The following is a 16,405-nucleotide window of genomic DNA, read 5'->3' as shown; positions in this document are numbered from 1 at the left end:
CTCTGCTCGACGCAGCTCAACGCGTTACCTCAGCTGTGACTCGAGTTCTTACCAGAGTTTGTGTCGGCAATTTATTGTTTACAGAAGAAATGCATGCGAGTGTTGATGCATGCGAAACCAGTGTGCCAAAGTTCTTGGATTTCATTTGATACTGTGATTTATCACTGAAGTCACCTTAAGCCTTAATGCTGCGTCTCCCAGAGACTTTAAACTAACCACTGGCTGTTAAAACAGCATTTAAGAATAGTGGATATAATCCTACTGTTGATGGTTTGCTGTGTTTGATTTTATTTTATTCTTTGTTTTGAAGTGTATACATGGGAGATGAGAAATGTCTCATCTCTAAATCTTTGCATGGTTTGATAGAAAATATCCTTGAGTGACTTGAAGCATTTTAACACTTGAAATGCCAGTTTGGACCAGTGGTAGTTGATTGTGAATTCCCCGATCTTCATTTGGTTGTTTATCAGTTTTGTGTGGATAAAAAATAAATAACTAAAGTTGCTCTCTCCTGTAAAAGCTCTTGAGACAGTTTATTGAAACAACACTTTTTGTTTCTGGCACCATGATACTGGCTGTGTTGATATCAGCCGCTGAACTTCCTGAGAATATACAATATGTTTAAAAGATACGACGCCTGAAACATCTGTATTCTCTGTGCACTCTGTGATTGTTTGTTTTAATAAAGTTTCCAGAGTGATCGGGAGGCGTCTAGTGTTTTGTTTTTTGTGAATACTTTGATTAGTTGGTACATTTTCACTTCTCTGTATCACATTTCTATTCGCCAAGGAATAATTCAGCTGCTCCGTTCAGTGAGGAAAAATAAAAGTGGTGTTTATGACAATATGATTCATACAAAGAACTAAAATATTGTTGTACGAATCCAGAATATATTTTTACTTTAACTTTGTTGTTCGGCATAAATGTAGGTTATCTGACAGCTTCCCTTTTATTGTTTTATATTTCCACAGTAAAAACTAAATTGTGTGGTTGAAGTTTGTTCTCTACTGAGCTCTGTTCAACTTTTTATTTATTAGTTTCTTTTTTTATCTCCAGTATAACGACCCCACACATACAGAGGGAGTGTGAGACTTTAAAAAGCATAAATATAACTTCATGTATTCCTATTAACACACTTGACAAGCCGTATACCCCTCATTCCTCAAATATCAATATAGTGCATTTTATACAATTTATTTGGCATTAATGATAAAGGGTTGGACAGAGAAATCATTCTGCACAGGGGTCAGAGGTCAAGCATCCAAATAAGGTTAACCATGAACCAAAATTTCAACTGCAAAGTTGAACTTTAAAATGGTTGCATCTCAATCATGTAGCTCCACGCTGTCATTGTTGCTCCGTGTGATGCACAGCACTGATCTGTTCATGATGCCGCTCTGGGCCAGAGTCATATTCATGTCCGTGAAGCTCCTGCGTGGCACGTCCATGGTCTCGATGGAGACCTCTCCATAGGTCTCCGTGAACCGGGCCTCTGCACTGTGCTTCACCGCCAGCAGAGCGTCTGTGGACTCAAAGTGCTGCTGAAACCTCCTGCCGCACGGTGCTCGCACGGCTAACAGCAAACCGACACTGGCTCCTAATGGTTCTGGGTCGGAGGTGTTGGGCCACATCCTGAGCGACACATCAGCCCGGTCGTCCCCCTCAGAGCCGGAGGTCCCCCTCTGCTGCGGGACGGTCTCATCACACAGGCCCTGTACACTTCTGTCCAGGCCTCCTCCGGGACTCTCCTCTGAACGCCTGCGCTCTATTGGTGGAAGGACCTTGAGCTTATTCAAGGAATGTGGTGGAATGGCAGGAAGTTGCTGCAGCATGTGCAGGACCTCATCCTGGCTCGGCTGCCACATGGTGAACAGCCCCCCCCCCCCCCCCGGGACGAGTGGAGGTTCTTGTCGGGACTGTTGTTGCTTCGCCCGCTTGAGAAGTCCTGGGTCCTGGGTTGAATCCTGATGTCCTCGTTAAGGACTCGAGCTCTGAACTGTCAGAGACATTAGTTCATCAATGAGTCTGAGAGGCAGCGAGGGCCAACTGTGCCAGGCTCTTGTCTTACAGAGTGAACGAGGGGTAATTTTTTAATAATTAATTGTCTCCTTTTATAAAAAACATAATGCAAAATCTATCTATCTATCTATCTATCTATCTATCTATCTGTCTGTCCATCCATCTGTGTATCCATCTATCTATCTATCTATCTATCTATCTGTCTATCTGTCTGTCTGTCTATCTATCTATCTGTCTGTCCATCCATCTTTGTATCCATCTATCTATCTATCTATCTATCTATCTGTCTATCTATCTATCTATCTATCTATCTATCTATCTATCTATCTGTCTATCTATCTATCTATCTATCTATCTGTCTGTCTGTCTGTCTGTCTGTCTGTCTGTCTGTCTGTCTATTTGTCTGTCTGTCTATCCATCTATCTATCTATCTATCTATCTATCTATCCATCAATCCATCCATCTGTCTAACAGTGAACAAGGGATGACTCAAACGTGCACCTTACTGAATCCAGAATAGTGCCTGGATGTCTTCGGCCCCTCAGTGGGAGAATGTGGCCCCTGATCCTGGATCAGCTTCTGCATGGAGGACCTGAGCCTTCACTGAATGACTCTGAGTCTCTGGGGCTGGACGCTGTGCCTCTCTCTTCTTTAACGCATCAGTATCCAGATGTTGTAGCATCACAGCAGCATCTGTCTGTAGATGAAGATGTCCACTCACTTCCTGAAGAGAGAGAGAAGAAAGTAACTCACCTGAGTAAACAACAAACCTCCATTTCCCCCCAGAAAACAAACATGGCCGACTTTTAAAACATGTCACACAACATGACACGTGTTTACATGTTCGTCCCTGAAGTTAAAATACACGTTAAAAACACGAAAATACCTCGTTTCCGTGCGCAGGAGTTTACCAACGTCTTCCTGCAGGTTTCACTTCCGGTCTCCAGCGTCCATGTGAGTCTGGTTGTCATGACGACATCAGAGACAGGGCGCCCCCTGGTGGTGGAAGTATGAAGACACACACACAGACACACACACAGTGACCCACAAACAGTCTTAAATTAATTGTCTTGTGTTATTTGTGCGACTCTATGTCACAGAGGTACAGAAATAATAATATTTGATTGATGTGATTATGTTCATAAAATGAAATTAAAGTAATTCCTCTAATGAAATACATAACTATACATATTAATTATAGTGTCCTTAAATTTAATGAAGCTGTTCCAAGTTTCACACACTCACTGATATTAGTTCCCTGAATGTGCCTGATTTAAGATAGTGTGTGATAGAGTGCAGATCAATGTAAAAATATTTTTTGACATATTTGTTTTATTGAGATACATTGGAGGCGAGTTCTGTTTGAATTCATAGTAATATATAAACAATATACAGTACATTGCATGTAACAATACAGCATTCACTTCATGTACATTAGCAGAACCAACACTGGATGTTTGTGCTTCACAATTTAAATAAAAGAAAAATGCCCAAAGAACATAGAAAATAAAACAACTGAACTTTTCATTTAATTCAACACAAAATGTATAGAATTTTCTGATTCTGTGCGTTCGGTAGATATTGAACGATTCACTTTGTTCAGCACTTTTGTTTCTCAGTGTAACAGTCTGTTCTCTTTACCATTGAATTAGTTTGAATTTGGCACATTTAGACTTTATTTTGTCTGTGGAGTGGTTTTTAAACACCGGTCGAATTAAAGGCCCTATTAATATTTCATTAATTAATACCAGATTCTCACTGACACGTACAAATCACGATTGGTGTCAGATCAAAACAGCCCTGAAACCATTTTCTTTTTTCGCAATCAATAAAGAAAACTGACCAAAAAAACACAAGTTAACCAAAATCACCTTCAAAATCAAGTAAGAAAAGCAACAAAAAGTAATAAATTAGAACCCAGTGTTTTAAGTTAAGAGGCAGCATCAGCATGTCCTCTTTTTTTGGATAACTAATGAAAACAAGCTTTTGGCAGTGATTCCCACTTCAACAATTCCCACTGTAGTTCTCAGTGTAGAGCCTGATGGAAATACTGGGATCTGCTTACGTTTTCCAATATGAAAGCTTGTATTTCACAGAATGAACAATATAGAAAAGATCTTCATTTATGTAGTCATTTTAACTAATATGGTTATATTTGTTATTTTCTTTGTATTTCAGGTTAATTATAATTAAGTTTATGGTTAAACTGTAAAATATCGATCCTCAATTCTCAAGTCTTATTTGAGGGGGTTTGATATCAACATGTCAGAGCCAATTTTTTTTAAATCGATAACGATCGGCCTATAATTTACTGAATTAAACAGATGATTCAGAGATGCACTAGAAGTAAAGACAAATATACATATTATAGTAAACAGTAGATTTACATTCAGATCCGCAGTAGGTACAGACTAGTATCAATGTAATAATGAGGAAATATTTGTGCCCAATACCAAACGGATAATACAAACTCTTAGTAGCAGCTCGCTCACCAGCCCGTCACCAGGGACACAAAGTTAACAGTGTCACGTATAAAGAGGTAAACAACAGCCCCTCTCGCTCTCTACGGTAAATCAAGGAGGTTATGTTGAGCATAAAGTTTCTCCGTGATGTCGTAAACCTCAGAGATTAGAGGCATGGCTTCTCCCAGCATGGCCACCACCTGCTCGGGGGGGCCCACGTTCATCACCTCGAAGAAAGCCGGACGCCCGGGGAGCACGTGGAACGCCACGCCCGCGGCCTTGCGGATCACCCAGGGGTGGTACTGGGAGAGGGACTCGTTGTAGGCCTCCCCGCACATGACCGAGGTCTTGTCCTCCTCGCTGCTGGTGCGGAGGCGCTCAAGGAAAAGTTCCAGCCACCTCAGCGCGCGGTGGAGCCTCAGCAGGGTGCGGCAGCCGGACTCCTGGTGGATGCCTCTCTTGGTCACGTCCACCAGATCCTTCTCCAGCTCGTACTTCACCATGGACTGGATGGTGGCGTACTGGGACCCGTTCTCCCCTTTCAGGTGGCCGACCAGGATGAGGATCTTGCTGGAGGCATCTTTGGAAATGAAGCCAAAGATGCTGCCTAAGCAGTTCAGGAACCTGGAAGAGTGATTACACAAAAACAGACTGTTAACAACTCGGACAAATAGCTACGCATAAGTATTATATCAACATATATTGAATGTTTTTACAGTGATAGTTTCTGATTTAGTTTTACGGATCAGATATGTTGAAAGTTGGGGATGAGGTTCTGCTTGGAAGTCAATGCAAAGTTCTAACAATGATAAATGCACAAACTTTTATGGTGTTATATTTTGTAGTAAATAATTTGCACTCATTGATTTCAAATGCGATTTTATTGATTTGCTTGTTTTAATTTGGCCTCCTTGTGGTGGCTGTTCTGAAACATGCTCTATAATTAAAGTTATTATTATGATTAGTATTATTTTTTAGCACAACTGATGTGTAGGGCTTGAATATCACCAGTTATTTCTCAAATAGATTTGAACCTAATTCACAAGGTTTCTCTTTCTAATTCACTTGGATTCAGTATTGATTCAGTTTGAGATACGTGTTTGGGACACTTGGTGCGTTATTAAATATATTAAGGTGTGTCACGATTACAAAAGGTTGTTGGACGATATATTGTCCTGTAAATATTACGATAAATGATTTTACAGTCACCATCTCTTACCGCTGATGAAAGTAACGATGATAATGATGATATAATGAAAATAATAATGCAGATTCGCTCTTTCAGAGAGCAATGGGCTTTTAAATCTTCAGAATATTCCTTTCCGACTTTGGAATTAGAATAAAAAATATCCAAATATCCTAGGTAAATAATACATTTAATACCATAAACCACAAATAACCAGAGCAATTAATAAAATGGACTCTGTGGGTGGAAATGAAACCCAAGCAGCTCAGTGAAGAGGGTTTAATGGAGGATGAAGCACTCACTTGATGAGCCCTCGCCAGCCGTCCACATAATGCTGCAGATCCACTTCCTTACTGTCAGTCAGACACAGTTTGAAGGTGTCGAGGATCTCCTGGAAGCTGAACTTCTGCTGCTCACTCGCACCGGCCATGTTTTCCAACCAGGAAGTGCAGCAGGTCGAGCAGGAAGCGGAGGAAAGAACACAGGAGTGACGGACACTGACAGGCTTCCGGTGGCGACGCGCACACGCCCGGATGTTTACAGCGGGAGAGGGAAACGCTTCACCTGAGAAGAACACGAAGACCCGAGAGGACACCGGGACATGTCTCTGGAGATGAGATCCACCTGCTACTGCGATGACTCCCGCCGGGAAGACACCGGAAGTCTACGCACGGTACCTTCATAATAAAAGCTGAGTAGGGGGACTGTTCATCCTGTTGGGAGAGAAATCAGAAGAAACTTTTGCAAAAACAAATAAACACTTAAATTGTGTAAACGTATTTTAAAAAATCGCTTTTTGCATGTTGGTTGTTGCACAAAACGTCCACTTGTGTATTTGTCTAATGCACAGCTTTGTATAGCTTATGTCTATCTATCTATCTATCTATCTATCTATCTATCTATCTATTTATCTATCCTTCAATCCTTCTCTCTTTTTCTATCTAATAAAACTCTTGAAACTGTTTGAATCCATTGACTGTTTTCTCAAGACTGGTTTTACTGTGAAGGTGCTCACCGGAAGTCTTGATGGCGGGTAACTTGACAAGCCCTAACGCGTCACATGTCCTCATCAAATCAGACAATAAACATCTTTGCACATGGAGGCTCAGTAACAGGAAGCTGCGGAGAGCGCGGGATCTAACTACAGCTGCGGAAACATCTGGGTGAAGGAGAAGGAGGAAATATGCCGGAAATAAAAGTAACTCCACTGGGTGAGTGACGCTATAGAGGCTAGCTTAGCAGAGATAGCACCTGCTAAGCTAGTTGTGCTAACTAACTTTACCTCAGCCAGAGAACTTTAGTGTGAGCTCGTGTGTTTTCTGTTGAGTGTGTGTGTGTGTGTGTGTGTGTGTGTGTGTGTGTGTGTGTGTGTGTGTGTGTGTGTGTGTGTGTGTGTGTGTGTGTGTGTGTGTGTGTGTGTGTGTGTGTGTGTGTGTGTGCGTGCGTGCGTGCGAGAGAGAGAGAGTGTGTATGTTTGTGTTTGTGTGATTGAGAGAGAGAGTGAGTGTGTAAGAGAGTGAGTGTGGGTTGTAAGAGAGAGAGAGTGTGTGTGGATATGTGTATGTTTGTGAGTGAGAGATTGTATGAGTATCTGTGAATATGTGTGTTTTAGTGTGTTGTCAGTTTCTTCACAGCTCCTCTCTCTCTCTCTCTCTCTCTCTCTCTCTCTCTCTCTCTCCCAGGTGCTGGACAGGATGTTGGTCGAAGCTGCATCCTCGTCTCCATCGGGGGTAAAAACATCATGTTGGACTGTGGGATGCACATGGGATACAACGATGATGTGAGTGAAGCAGCTCATCACACAGAAACACACTGAGCAGAGGAAGCTGCGCGTCAACAGTTTGTTTTGGGGGAGATGACGATATACACACTGATATCTCATCTCATCTCATTTTCGTCCGCTTATCCGGGGTCGGGTCGCGGGGGGAGCAGCTCAAGCAGGGGGCCCCAGACTTCCCTTTCCCGGGCCACATTGACCAACTCTGACGGGGGGGATCCCGAGGCGTTCCCAGGCCAGTGTTGAGATATAATCTCTCCACCTAGTCCTGGGTCTTCCCCGAGGTCTCCTCCCCACTGGACGTGCCTGAAACACCTCCCAAGGAAGGCGCCCAGTGGGCATCCTTACCAGATGCCCGAACCACCTCAGCTGACTCCTTTCTAAGTAAAGGAGCAGCGGCTCTAATCCGAGTTCCTCACGGATGGCTGAGCCTCTCACCCTATCCCTAAGGGAGACGCCAGCCACCCTTCTGAGAAAACTCATCTCGGCCGCTTGTACCCGCGATCTCGTCCTTTCGGTCATCACCCAGCCCTCATGACCATAGGTGAGGATAGGAACGAAGATCGACCGGTAGATCGAGAGCTTTGCCTTGCGGCTCAGCTCTCTTTTCGTTACAACGGTGCGGTAAAGCGAACGCAATACCGCCCCCGCTGCTCCGATTCTCCGGCCAATCTTACGCTCCATAGTACCCTCACTCGCGAACAAGACCCCGAGGTACTTGAACTCCTTCACTTGGGCTAAGGATATGTATATGTTAAAATATGTCCCAAATAAACAATAAAGATAATTATTCCGATATCAACTGATTGACCCATTTAAATTGGTCCATCAGTAAAACGGTCCGCCTCTTGCATTATCCCAGTTATTCAAAGTCTGTATTGTCGTTCCAGAGACGTTTCCCAGACTTCTCCTACATAACCCAGAATGGACGTCTGACAGAGTTTCTGGACTGTGTGATCATCAGGTTTGTTCTCAAATCAGCTTTTTGTTTTTAAATGTATTTCAAAGTAAATCCAACAAATCCTGTTGTTTTAACTCGGCTCCAACCTGTTCGCTTCACAGCCATTTCCACCTGGACCACTGTGGCGCTCTGCCCTTCATGAGCGAGATGGTGGGCTACGATGGGCCCATCTACATGACCCACCCCACCAAGGCCATCTGCCCCATTCTGCTCGAGGACTTCCGCAAGATCACGGTGGACAAAAAGGGAGAAACCAACTTCTTCACCTCGCAGATGATCAAGGACTGCATGAAGAAAGTGGTGCCGTTGAACCTGCATCAAACTGTCCAGGTGCGTAGAGCCCGACGTGCCCTCGCTCTCTGTCTGTGAATCACTCCTGCACCAGCTGCTCGTCTCTTTTGATGGCAAACCTGGCTGTTTTCTGTTCTGTGCTGCTGGCAGGTGGATGACGAGCTGGAGATCAAGGCGTACTATGCAGGCCACGTCCTGGGAGCTGCCATGGTGCAGATCAAAGTGGGATCAGAGTCTGTCGTCTACACTGTGAGTGTCAATAAGTCTGCGCCGTGTTCAGACTCAGTTATTCTGCCTTTCATACGAAAAAGGATGTGTCTGTTTCAAGTGATGGGATAGGAAATCCATCCACCAGAGGGCAGTAAGGTTGTGATAATACACCAGTGAAGAAACCCTGTGCTCAGGCAAAGTCTGTAGAATCTAACTCTGTTTGGCCTTTATCTAAACGTCTTCTTCATGTATTACGGTTGTCTTAAACTATCGATTTTCAGTGGTACGGTTCTGTTTGTGTACGGACAGAAGCCGTCTTTGTATATGAATCATATTTTTGGCATAAACGAGGCTTTAGCGTCAGAGAACTCCACAACAACAAGCTTAGAAGAATGTCTTTTCCTTTTCAGGGAGACTATAACATGACGCCCGACAGGCATTTAGGGTAAGTGGCCTTTACTGTATCCATCGATTTCCTGCTGGTGGTAAATTCTAGTGAGGTTACCGTCTTCTCATCCTTGTGTTGTGTGTTTTCAGTGCTGCGTGGATCGATAAGTGCCGTCCAGACATGCTCATCACAGAGTCTACGTACGCCACCACCATCCGAGACTCCAAGAGGTGCAGGGAGAGGGACTTTCTCAAGAAAGTGCATGAATCCATAGAAAGAGGAGGAAAGGTAGGATTCAGTCAGATGAATATCTTTCTGGGGTATTGTGGTTTTTTGATTTATCTTGAGGTAATTCAATATTTTATTTTATTGTTATCTTTTCAGGTCCTTATCCCTGTTTTTGCTCTTGGAAGAGCTCAGGAACTCTGTATTCTGCTGGAAACATTTTGGTAAGGGGTCGTTTCCCGAGACAAAATTCCCAGAAGTTCTTAATGTTTGATATTTTCAATGTAGGTTTGTGAACATAACAAGTTCCAAATAAATAAAAGGTCCTTTCACGCATGAGGGACTTTAAAGAGGAAACACAAAAGCTTTTTTTGAAGATAACAAAAAAGCTACTGCTGGTAATGTGTGAACTTCTCCATTGAACAGACTGTTTAATTACCTCCTCCTCACCAAACAGGGAGAGAATGAACCTCAAGGCCCCGATCTACTTCTCCACTGGGCTGACGGAGAAAGCCAATCACTACTACAAGCTCTTCATAACGTGGACCAACCAGAAGATTCGAAAAACCTTCGTACAGAGGAACATGTTTGAGTTCAAGCACATCAAGCCCTTCGATCGCTCCTTCATTGATAATCCTGGACCGATGGTAAAAGTTGCTTTACGTTTTCCCCCCAAAGTGTGACAGTAAAGCTGCAGTGAGCTAAAACAATTCGTGCCCTTTCAGGTGGTGTTCGCCACACCGGGTATGCTGCACGCTGGCCTGTCTCTGCAGATCTTCAAGAAATGGGCCGGCAATGAGAAGAACATGGTGAGTCTCACAGGGAAATCGTGAGACATCTAAAAAATAACAATACTAGATGTACAACTAATTCTTCTTTTCTCAGGTCATCATGCCCGGGTATTGTGTACAAGGAACAATCGGCCATAAGATTCTAAATGGGCAGAGGAAGCTGGAGATGGAAGGGAGATCAACGGTAAGATGTTTGTTTATTTTCTGCTGCATGAGTGTAAGTTGTGGGATCTTTATGCTAAGCTAAGCTAAGTGTCTCCTGGTAACAGCAACGGCGTTTTATGAGCAATCTAAAACCAGTAAGAGCACAATTCAATGGGAAAAGAAAAAGAAGGACACGCTGACATTGGTTCTTTGTTTCTCCTCCTTTGTGACAGTTGGAGGTGAAGATGCAGGTGGAGTACATGTCCTTCAGTGCCCACGCAGACGCTAAAGGCATCATGCAGCTCATTCGAATGGCAGAGCCTCGCAACGTGCTGCTGGTGCACGGGGAGGCCGCCAAGATGGGGTTCCTCAAGGGCAAGATCGAACAGGAGTTCAGTAAGAGTTCCTCCGCTCATTAAAGATAGATTATGATAATAATATAATATATAATATTCGTGCGCTCCCACCAGGTAGAGCGGCGGGTTTCAGTCCTTCTTAATGTTTCTGTTTTTTAAATGTCAGGCATAGACTGTTACATGCCCGCTAACGGAGAGACGGTGAGTGTGACAACAAACCCCAGCGTGCCCGTGGACATCTCACTCAACCTGCTCAAGAGGGAGATGGCGCTCGGAGGTAGGTTTTAATTAAAGTTCAGGAGTTTTTAAGTTTAATTTGCAGCCAAATGAGTCATAAGGTTGTCTGGCATGTGGTGAACGGGGTTTATGTGTCCTTTTTATTTTATTTTATTTGCCTTTATTTAACCAGGTCGGTCCCGTTGAGATACAATGACCTCTTTTGCAAGGGAAGCCTGGCCAAGACAGCAGCATACAAAATGTCAAACAGTCACAAGACACACAAATCACATAACACAGATCAAACAAGATAAGTTCCCTGTTCCCTTAAGATAAGGCAACAGGACTAAAGCTCCGGATTCCCACCAAAACAAGAACAAGTGTGGTATGAAGCCGCTCCAATTTCTCTCACACGAGTCTTCAAAGTGTCAAGGTTTATGAGCTCCTTTAACTTTAGGGTTTTTTGCAGTGCATTCCAAGCAGCAGGTGCACCGAACTTAAAACAGTGCTTACCAAATTCAGTGTTTACTTTGGGCATAATTAATAAATAAAGCTCATTTGAACGTAAGCAGTAATTGCTCTGGGATTTAAAGATGTACTTACATAAGCAGTGGGGGAGCAGACCCAAGATAGCTTTATAAATAAAAATATGCCAATGTATAAGGCGGCGTGCTGCCAGAGATGGCCACTCAACTCGAGCATATAAGATGCAGCGGTGAGTGAGGGCTTTACAACCAGTGACAAACCTTAAGGCACCATGATATACAGTGTCTAGAGAACGCAGACAGTTTGCTGGGGCATTCATATACAAGAGATCACTGTAATCAAGTACAGGGAGGAAAGTGGTAGCAATCAACTTCCTGTGCCCACATAGTGTCGTTCGGGGTTTGTTGAGTTCTTAAAATGACTGGCATCCTGCCCCGCGGTTAGATATCATGTCCCAGATCTGTTGTCATATGATAAATGTCATTTATTTAAATGACATAAGACGTCAGAGGACGCATCATGTTTTTAAGAACAGGTTAAAAAAATGCTTTTATACACCTTTTCCTGACCTTTTGTACACTTTCAAGGATTGGTGAATATTTAAATCATAGATATATATTTATGTTTTATGGCTGAGCCAAATAGTTTTCCATTTTACATAACAAAAATGTTGCTTATTTTCCTAATTCAAGTTCTTTATATATGGTTTCATTTGAGTTTTCTTTTTATTTATGCTTATTAATAATGTAGTTTATGATCAAACTGTAAAAACGTCCAGGCTCACTTACATGTCTTTGTCACAAGTGCTTGATATCAATCCCTGATATCATTCTGCATCAGGCCCCAAAGATCCAGCCCCATCTCGCTCTGGTTGAACTTATCAATATAGTTATTTAGTTATAGTAATACTTTACAATATTTACAATCTACATGGTTGTTTCTGTAATTATTAGCTGTTTTATTTTCATATACTTGTTGTTAAAATGTACTAAATCATTCTTGTGTTGAAGGTCCTCTGCCTGATCCCAAAAAGCCTCGCACCATGCACGGAACCTTGATCATGAAAGAAAACGTGAGTTTACAAACTAGATGCCGGGGTGTTTATCTTTGTTTTGATATTTTGAAAACCTCTTCCAACAGAGGAGCTGCAGTCTAGCCGGATTGACACGTTCTGATTCACTTCTCTTCTTGTGTTTCCCTCGAGCGCAGAGTCTGAAGCTGGTGTCGTCAGAACAGGCGCTGAAGGAGCTCGGCCTCAACGAGCATCAGCTGCGCTTCACCTGCCGCGTGCAGCTCCAGGACCCGCACAGCGACCCCGACACACTCCACAGGATCTACACGCACCTGAAAAGGTGAGAGGAGGACATCAAGTGTCTCATCTGCATTATGTTGAAATACTCCAGCACCATCCACCTCTTCTCTCTTTATTCCACCTGCGAAACACATCAGGTTTTAGTTTTTTATTCTCCCACTTCTCATGTCGTCTAATTTCCTCTCATTTGCTTAAGTGTGTTTGGGAGGTACACTATGTTTAATTTTTTTCCCTTTTTTAATTAAAAGATGTCTAGTAAAATTATGTATCTCTAGACAAATGCAGCAAATTATTGTTTTACTTGTTCTAATGGCTTGTTTTCTGATTCCCGTGCTGCAGCGTGTTGAAAGGTTACACCATCCAGCACCTCCCTGACGGCACCGTCATGGTGGAGTCCATCGTCATCAAAGTGTCGTCGTCCGCTGAGGACACCAACACCAAGGTCCTTCTGCTCTCCTGGAGTTACCAGGTAAAAACATTTTCACTCTCTGAGTTCCTTTTACTTTGACTTATGAATCAAATTCAACAATTAAAGCTGTTTAGTTTGTTTTTTTAAAAGCAAAGTCAACCTTATGTCAGTTCAGCCTTTTGCACATGGAACAGGATTGAAATGCTATTTCTCTCTAATCACTGGTGTAAACATATTAGCAGGCAAAACGTATCAAAGGGTTTATTTGTATTTGATTGTTAATGCTTTTGTTACTAGTGCTGAAGATTTTAAATTAAATGGAAGGATAATAACTGAGGTTCAGAATACATGGTTTTTTATCCGGATCCTTTTAGCCACAGAAGTTGTGTGTGTTTTCTTTGGCTGGAATCTGGTTTGACCACAGAACCTTTCGTTAGACGGTTTGTTGTTTGATGCCCACGCAGACCTGAGAGAATGTCTGATCAGAAGAGGTGAAAACACTGGTGTGGGTGGACAGTATGAGACGAGGGGCTGTGAAAGCAAGAGGTGGGGAAACCCGCCTGCAGAGCGGTGCAATGGAAGGTTTCTGTGGTTTCATGTGTTCCATGCTAAACAGAAAGGTGGAACCAGAACAGCAGAAAGGCCCGACAGTCCCCTTACAAACCCACGACTCTACTAGTCCACTAGATCTGGATTTTTATTTGGATTTGCACCAAACTTAAATGGCTTCTTCACTGATCCATACCACAACCTGCCATCAAGTTTCATGGAAATCCGTTCTGTGGTTTTTTGTGTTATCTTGCTTCAATTACAAACAAACTAACAAACAAATGGACAGAGGTGAAAACATATCATCTTGGCGGAGTAAATAAAATACTGTGTGTGAGAATTTATAATCATCATAAGAATTGCTGCTTCTTTTTTTTTACTTTAAGTTGTGGTTTTCTTCATCAGGACGAAGAGCTGGGCAGTTTCCTCTCGACTCTGCTGAAGAAGGGGCTTCCAGCTGGAATCTGTTGAAATCCATTTTGGCCCAAAACCATAAACTTTTGAAGCTTTACCATTCATTGGATCCTGGATTCTCTGGAGTAGGCTACAAACTTCTTACCAGTGCTGATAACTTCAAGTTACAGCAGACGTCAACAACATCAAGGCTGCCCCCCCCCCTTCTCCTGTTGTGATCATGAATCTTAAATATATTTGTTAACATTTTGAAGGATTCTGGTCTGATTGGTCAATTTTTTTCACACGGACATTGTGGACTCATCTCGAGGCCCAAGATAAAGAAAATCAGATCCCTGTTTTAGATCCGTCCCTTTTATTTGACGTAAAATGACAATTTCAATAAACACCTTTGTTAAAAAAAGTCTTCTTTTTCCATATATAGACAAGGAAGCAGAGTTATATTTACATTATACATCTACAGGTTCAGTTCTCTCAGTCCACTGCAATCGTATAAACACCAGTGCTCCTCTGCACTCGTCCACACAGCCATTTCATCTTCAAGCGCCTCCATTTGAAGTGGCTGGTGGTGACAAAGTACAGCACGGGGTCCAGGCACGTGTTGAGGGTGACGAGGGCCATGGTGACCCGCCTGGCGTCGTGGATGCGGTTGGCGGTGGTGCAGCTCTTGATGACACCCATGCGTCGCAGGAGGTGCAGCAGATACACCAGGTGGTTGGGCAGGAAGCAGAGCAGCGTGATGGCCAGGATGGTGTAAATGACCCTCACGGCTCTTCTGGCCGTGTTAGTCCTGATCATGGAGATGCGCCTCACAACCAGCGGGTAACACACCAGCATGATCACGGAGGGCAGTAGGGAGCAGAAGATCAGAATCAGCAGGCTGTACACCCCCACACGTGTGTCCCACTCGTGCTTGGAGAAGTTCTCGAAACAACTGTGGCCTTCAGATTGTTTGACGTGGGCTTCCATAGGCCCCCGGAGGACGAAGACCAGCATCGCCACTCCAGCAACGCACCAGAGTGCTCCGCACACGGCCAGAGAGTGCCAGGGCCTCCGCTGCCTCTGGTAGGCGTGAGGATGCACCGTGGCCATGTAGCGGTCCACACAGATACAAGTCATTAAACAGATGCTCATGTAGTTGTTGCAGTAGAACAGGACCCCAGTGATGCGGCAGGCGACGTCCCCAAACACCCAGTTGTTTCCTTTGAGGTGGTAGTGGATCCTGAAGGGCAGAGTGCAGAGGATGACAATGTCCGCCAGGGCCAGGTTGCTGATGAACACGCTGAAGGCTGTGCGAGGGGGGATCTTGAAGGTGAAGACGAAGAGAGCAGCCAGATTTCCAGGTAGACCCACGACTAACGCCAGGATGTAGACCACTGGGAAGAGGTAGAACTGATACTCCACTGAGGGGGGGCTGCAGCTGTCGTCCGTCAAGTTCATGATGAACAATTGGGGGGGGGTTGATTTGTTTGTGTGTCTGTGAAAGAAGTCAAATGAACGTGTGGGTTGGATTTAATTCATGCTGCTCCCTCACACACCGTCCTCTTTATATGTAGCAACACATACATGTTTCCATTCAGAGAGATTTTCCACTATCCAATATCCAAAAAGAGTGAAGTGAAATAACCGGAACAAAATACTGAACACAAATAAAAGGCAACACTGTGTGACTCTCCCCTACATTGCAGGAGCTACTTTTAAGAAGGTAAACGTGTTGTGAAAACTAAACCCAGACTAAATAGAGCAATAAACAAAGGATTTTGACACTAAACAAAGTCACTTACCTAGTTGTTGAGAGTCTGATCTCCAAATGTAGAAAGCAACACCTGAGATGTTGAGCTGCTGCGTTATCACCGTGCAGCTGCTCTCTGCGTTGTGTAGACCATGCAGCTCTTTGCTCAGGCTGCTTCATTTCCTGTCAGCGCACCGTGTGACGAGTGGAGCAGGAAACCAAAGCATGACATGAGATTCACCTCCCACTGCAGTGTAAAAATAATAAACTGAGTTATTATGAATGTGTGGCCATGTGTTTAGATGATTAGGAATCTGCTTTAGAGAGTGAAGTTTAATAAAAAAAAATATTATCTATGCTTGGCAGTAACAGCCAGGTACAAGCTCTGTTACATAGGGCCGGTGGCACGCTATGTCTTAATTCAAAAGCATTTAACAGTTATAGGATACTTCGCAGCTTGACCAGTTAACATTGAAT

At 43.5% G+C, this 16,405-nt stretch overlaps 4 protein-coding genes across 4 annotated transcripts; 1 reads left to right on the top strand and 3 right to left on the bottom strand.

Moving 5' to 3' along the window:
- Nucleotides 1-1,325: 1,325 nt before the first annotated feature.
- On the bottom strand, nucleotides 1,326-3,043 carry ubxn10 (UBX domain protein 10). Its single transcript, XM_053423979.1, has 3 exons — nucleotides 2,906-3,043; nucleotides 2,521-2,743; nucleotides 1,326-1,856 (listed from the first exon to the last, which is right to left on the bottom strand). The coding sequence occupies exons 2-3, from the start codon at nucleotides 2,602-2,604 to the stop codon at nucleotides 1,326-1,328; spliced, it is 615 nt and encodes a 204-aa protein (XP_053279954.1). The 5' UTR covers nucleotides 2,605-2,743; nucleotides 2,906-3,043.
- Nucleotides 3,044-3,331: 288 nt separating this feature from the next.
- On the bottom strand, nucleotides 3,332-6,335 carry cptp (ceramide-1-phosphate transfer protein). The gene is made up of 2 exons (XM_053425079.1): nucleotides 5,970-6,335; nucleotides 3,332-5,105 (listed from the first exon to the last, which is right to left on the bottom strand). The coding sequence occupies exons 1-2, from the start codon at nucleotides 6,095-6,097 to the stop codon at nucleotides 4,583-4,585; spliced, it is 651 nt and encodes a 216-aa protein (XP_053281054.1). The 5' UTR covers nucleotides 6,098-6,335; the 3' UTR covers nucleotides 3,332-4,582.
- ints11 (integrator complex subunit 11) lies at nucleotides 6,165-14,607 on the top strand. Its single transcript, XM_053425077.1, has 18 exons — nucleotides 6,165-6,340; nucleotides 6,675-6,878; nucleotides 7,350-7,447; nucleotides 8,335-8,408; nucleotides 8,507-8,735; nucleotides 8,847-8,945; nucleotides 9,317-9,351; nucleotides 9,444-9,582; nucleotides 9,679-9,743; nucleotides 9,977-10,166; nucleotides 10,245-10,328; nucleotides 10,405-10,494; nucleotides 10,688-10,850; nucleotides 10,977-11,087; nucleotides 12,523-12,584; nucleotides 12,722-12,864; nucleotides 13,164-13,293; nucleotides 14,188-14,607. Exons 2-18 carry the CDS (start codon nucleotides 6,851-6,853, stop codon nucleotides 14,251-14,253), a joined length of 1,806 nt encoding a protein of 601 aa, XP_053281052.1. The 5' UTR covers nucleotides 6,165-6,340; nucleotides 6,675-6,850; the 3' UTR covers nucleotides 14,254-14,607.
- LOC128442562 (lysophosphatidic acid receptor 6) lies at nucleotides 13,879-16,135 on the bottom strand. The gene is made up of 2 exons (XM_053425078.1): nucleotides 15,981-16,135; nucleotides 13,879-15,673 (listed from the first exon to the last, which is right to left on the bottom strand). The coding sequence occupies exons 1-2, from the start codon at nucleotides 16,106-16,108 to the stop codon at nucleotides 14,671-14,673; spliced, it is 1,131 nt and encodes a 376-aa protein (XP_053281053.1). The 5' UTR covers nucleotides 16,109-16,135; the 3' UTR covers nucleotides 13,879-14,670.
- Nucleotides 16,136-16,405: the final 270 nt, after the last annotated feature.

The sequence above is a fragment of the Pleuronectes platessa genome, chromosome 6 (assembly GCF_947347685.1).
Source record: "Pleuronectes platessa chromosome 6, fPlePla1.1, whole genome shotgun sequence".
NCBI classification, from domain to species: domain Eukaryota; kingdom Metazoa; phylum Chordata; class Actinopteri; order Pleuronectiformes; family Pleuronectidae; genus Pleuronectes; species Pleuronectes platessa.
The sequence above is the reverse complement of the archived record's forward strand: the minus strand, read 5'-3'. Positions and strand labels throughout refer to the sequence as shown.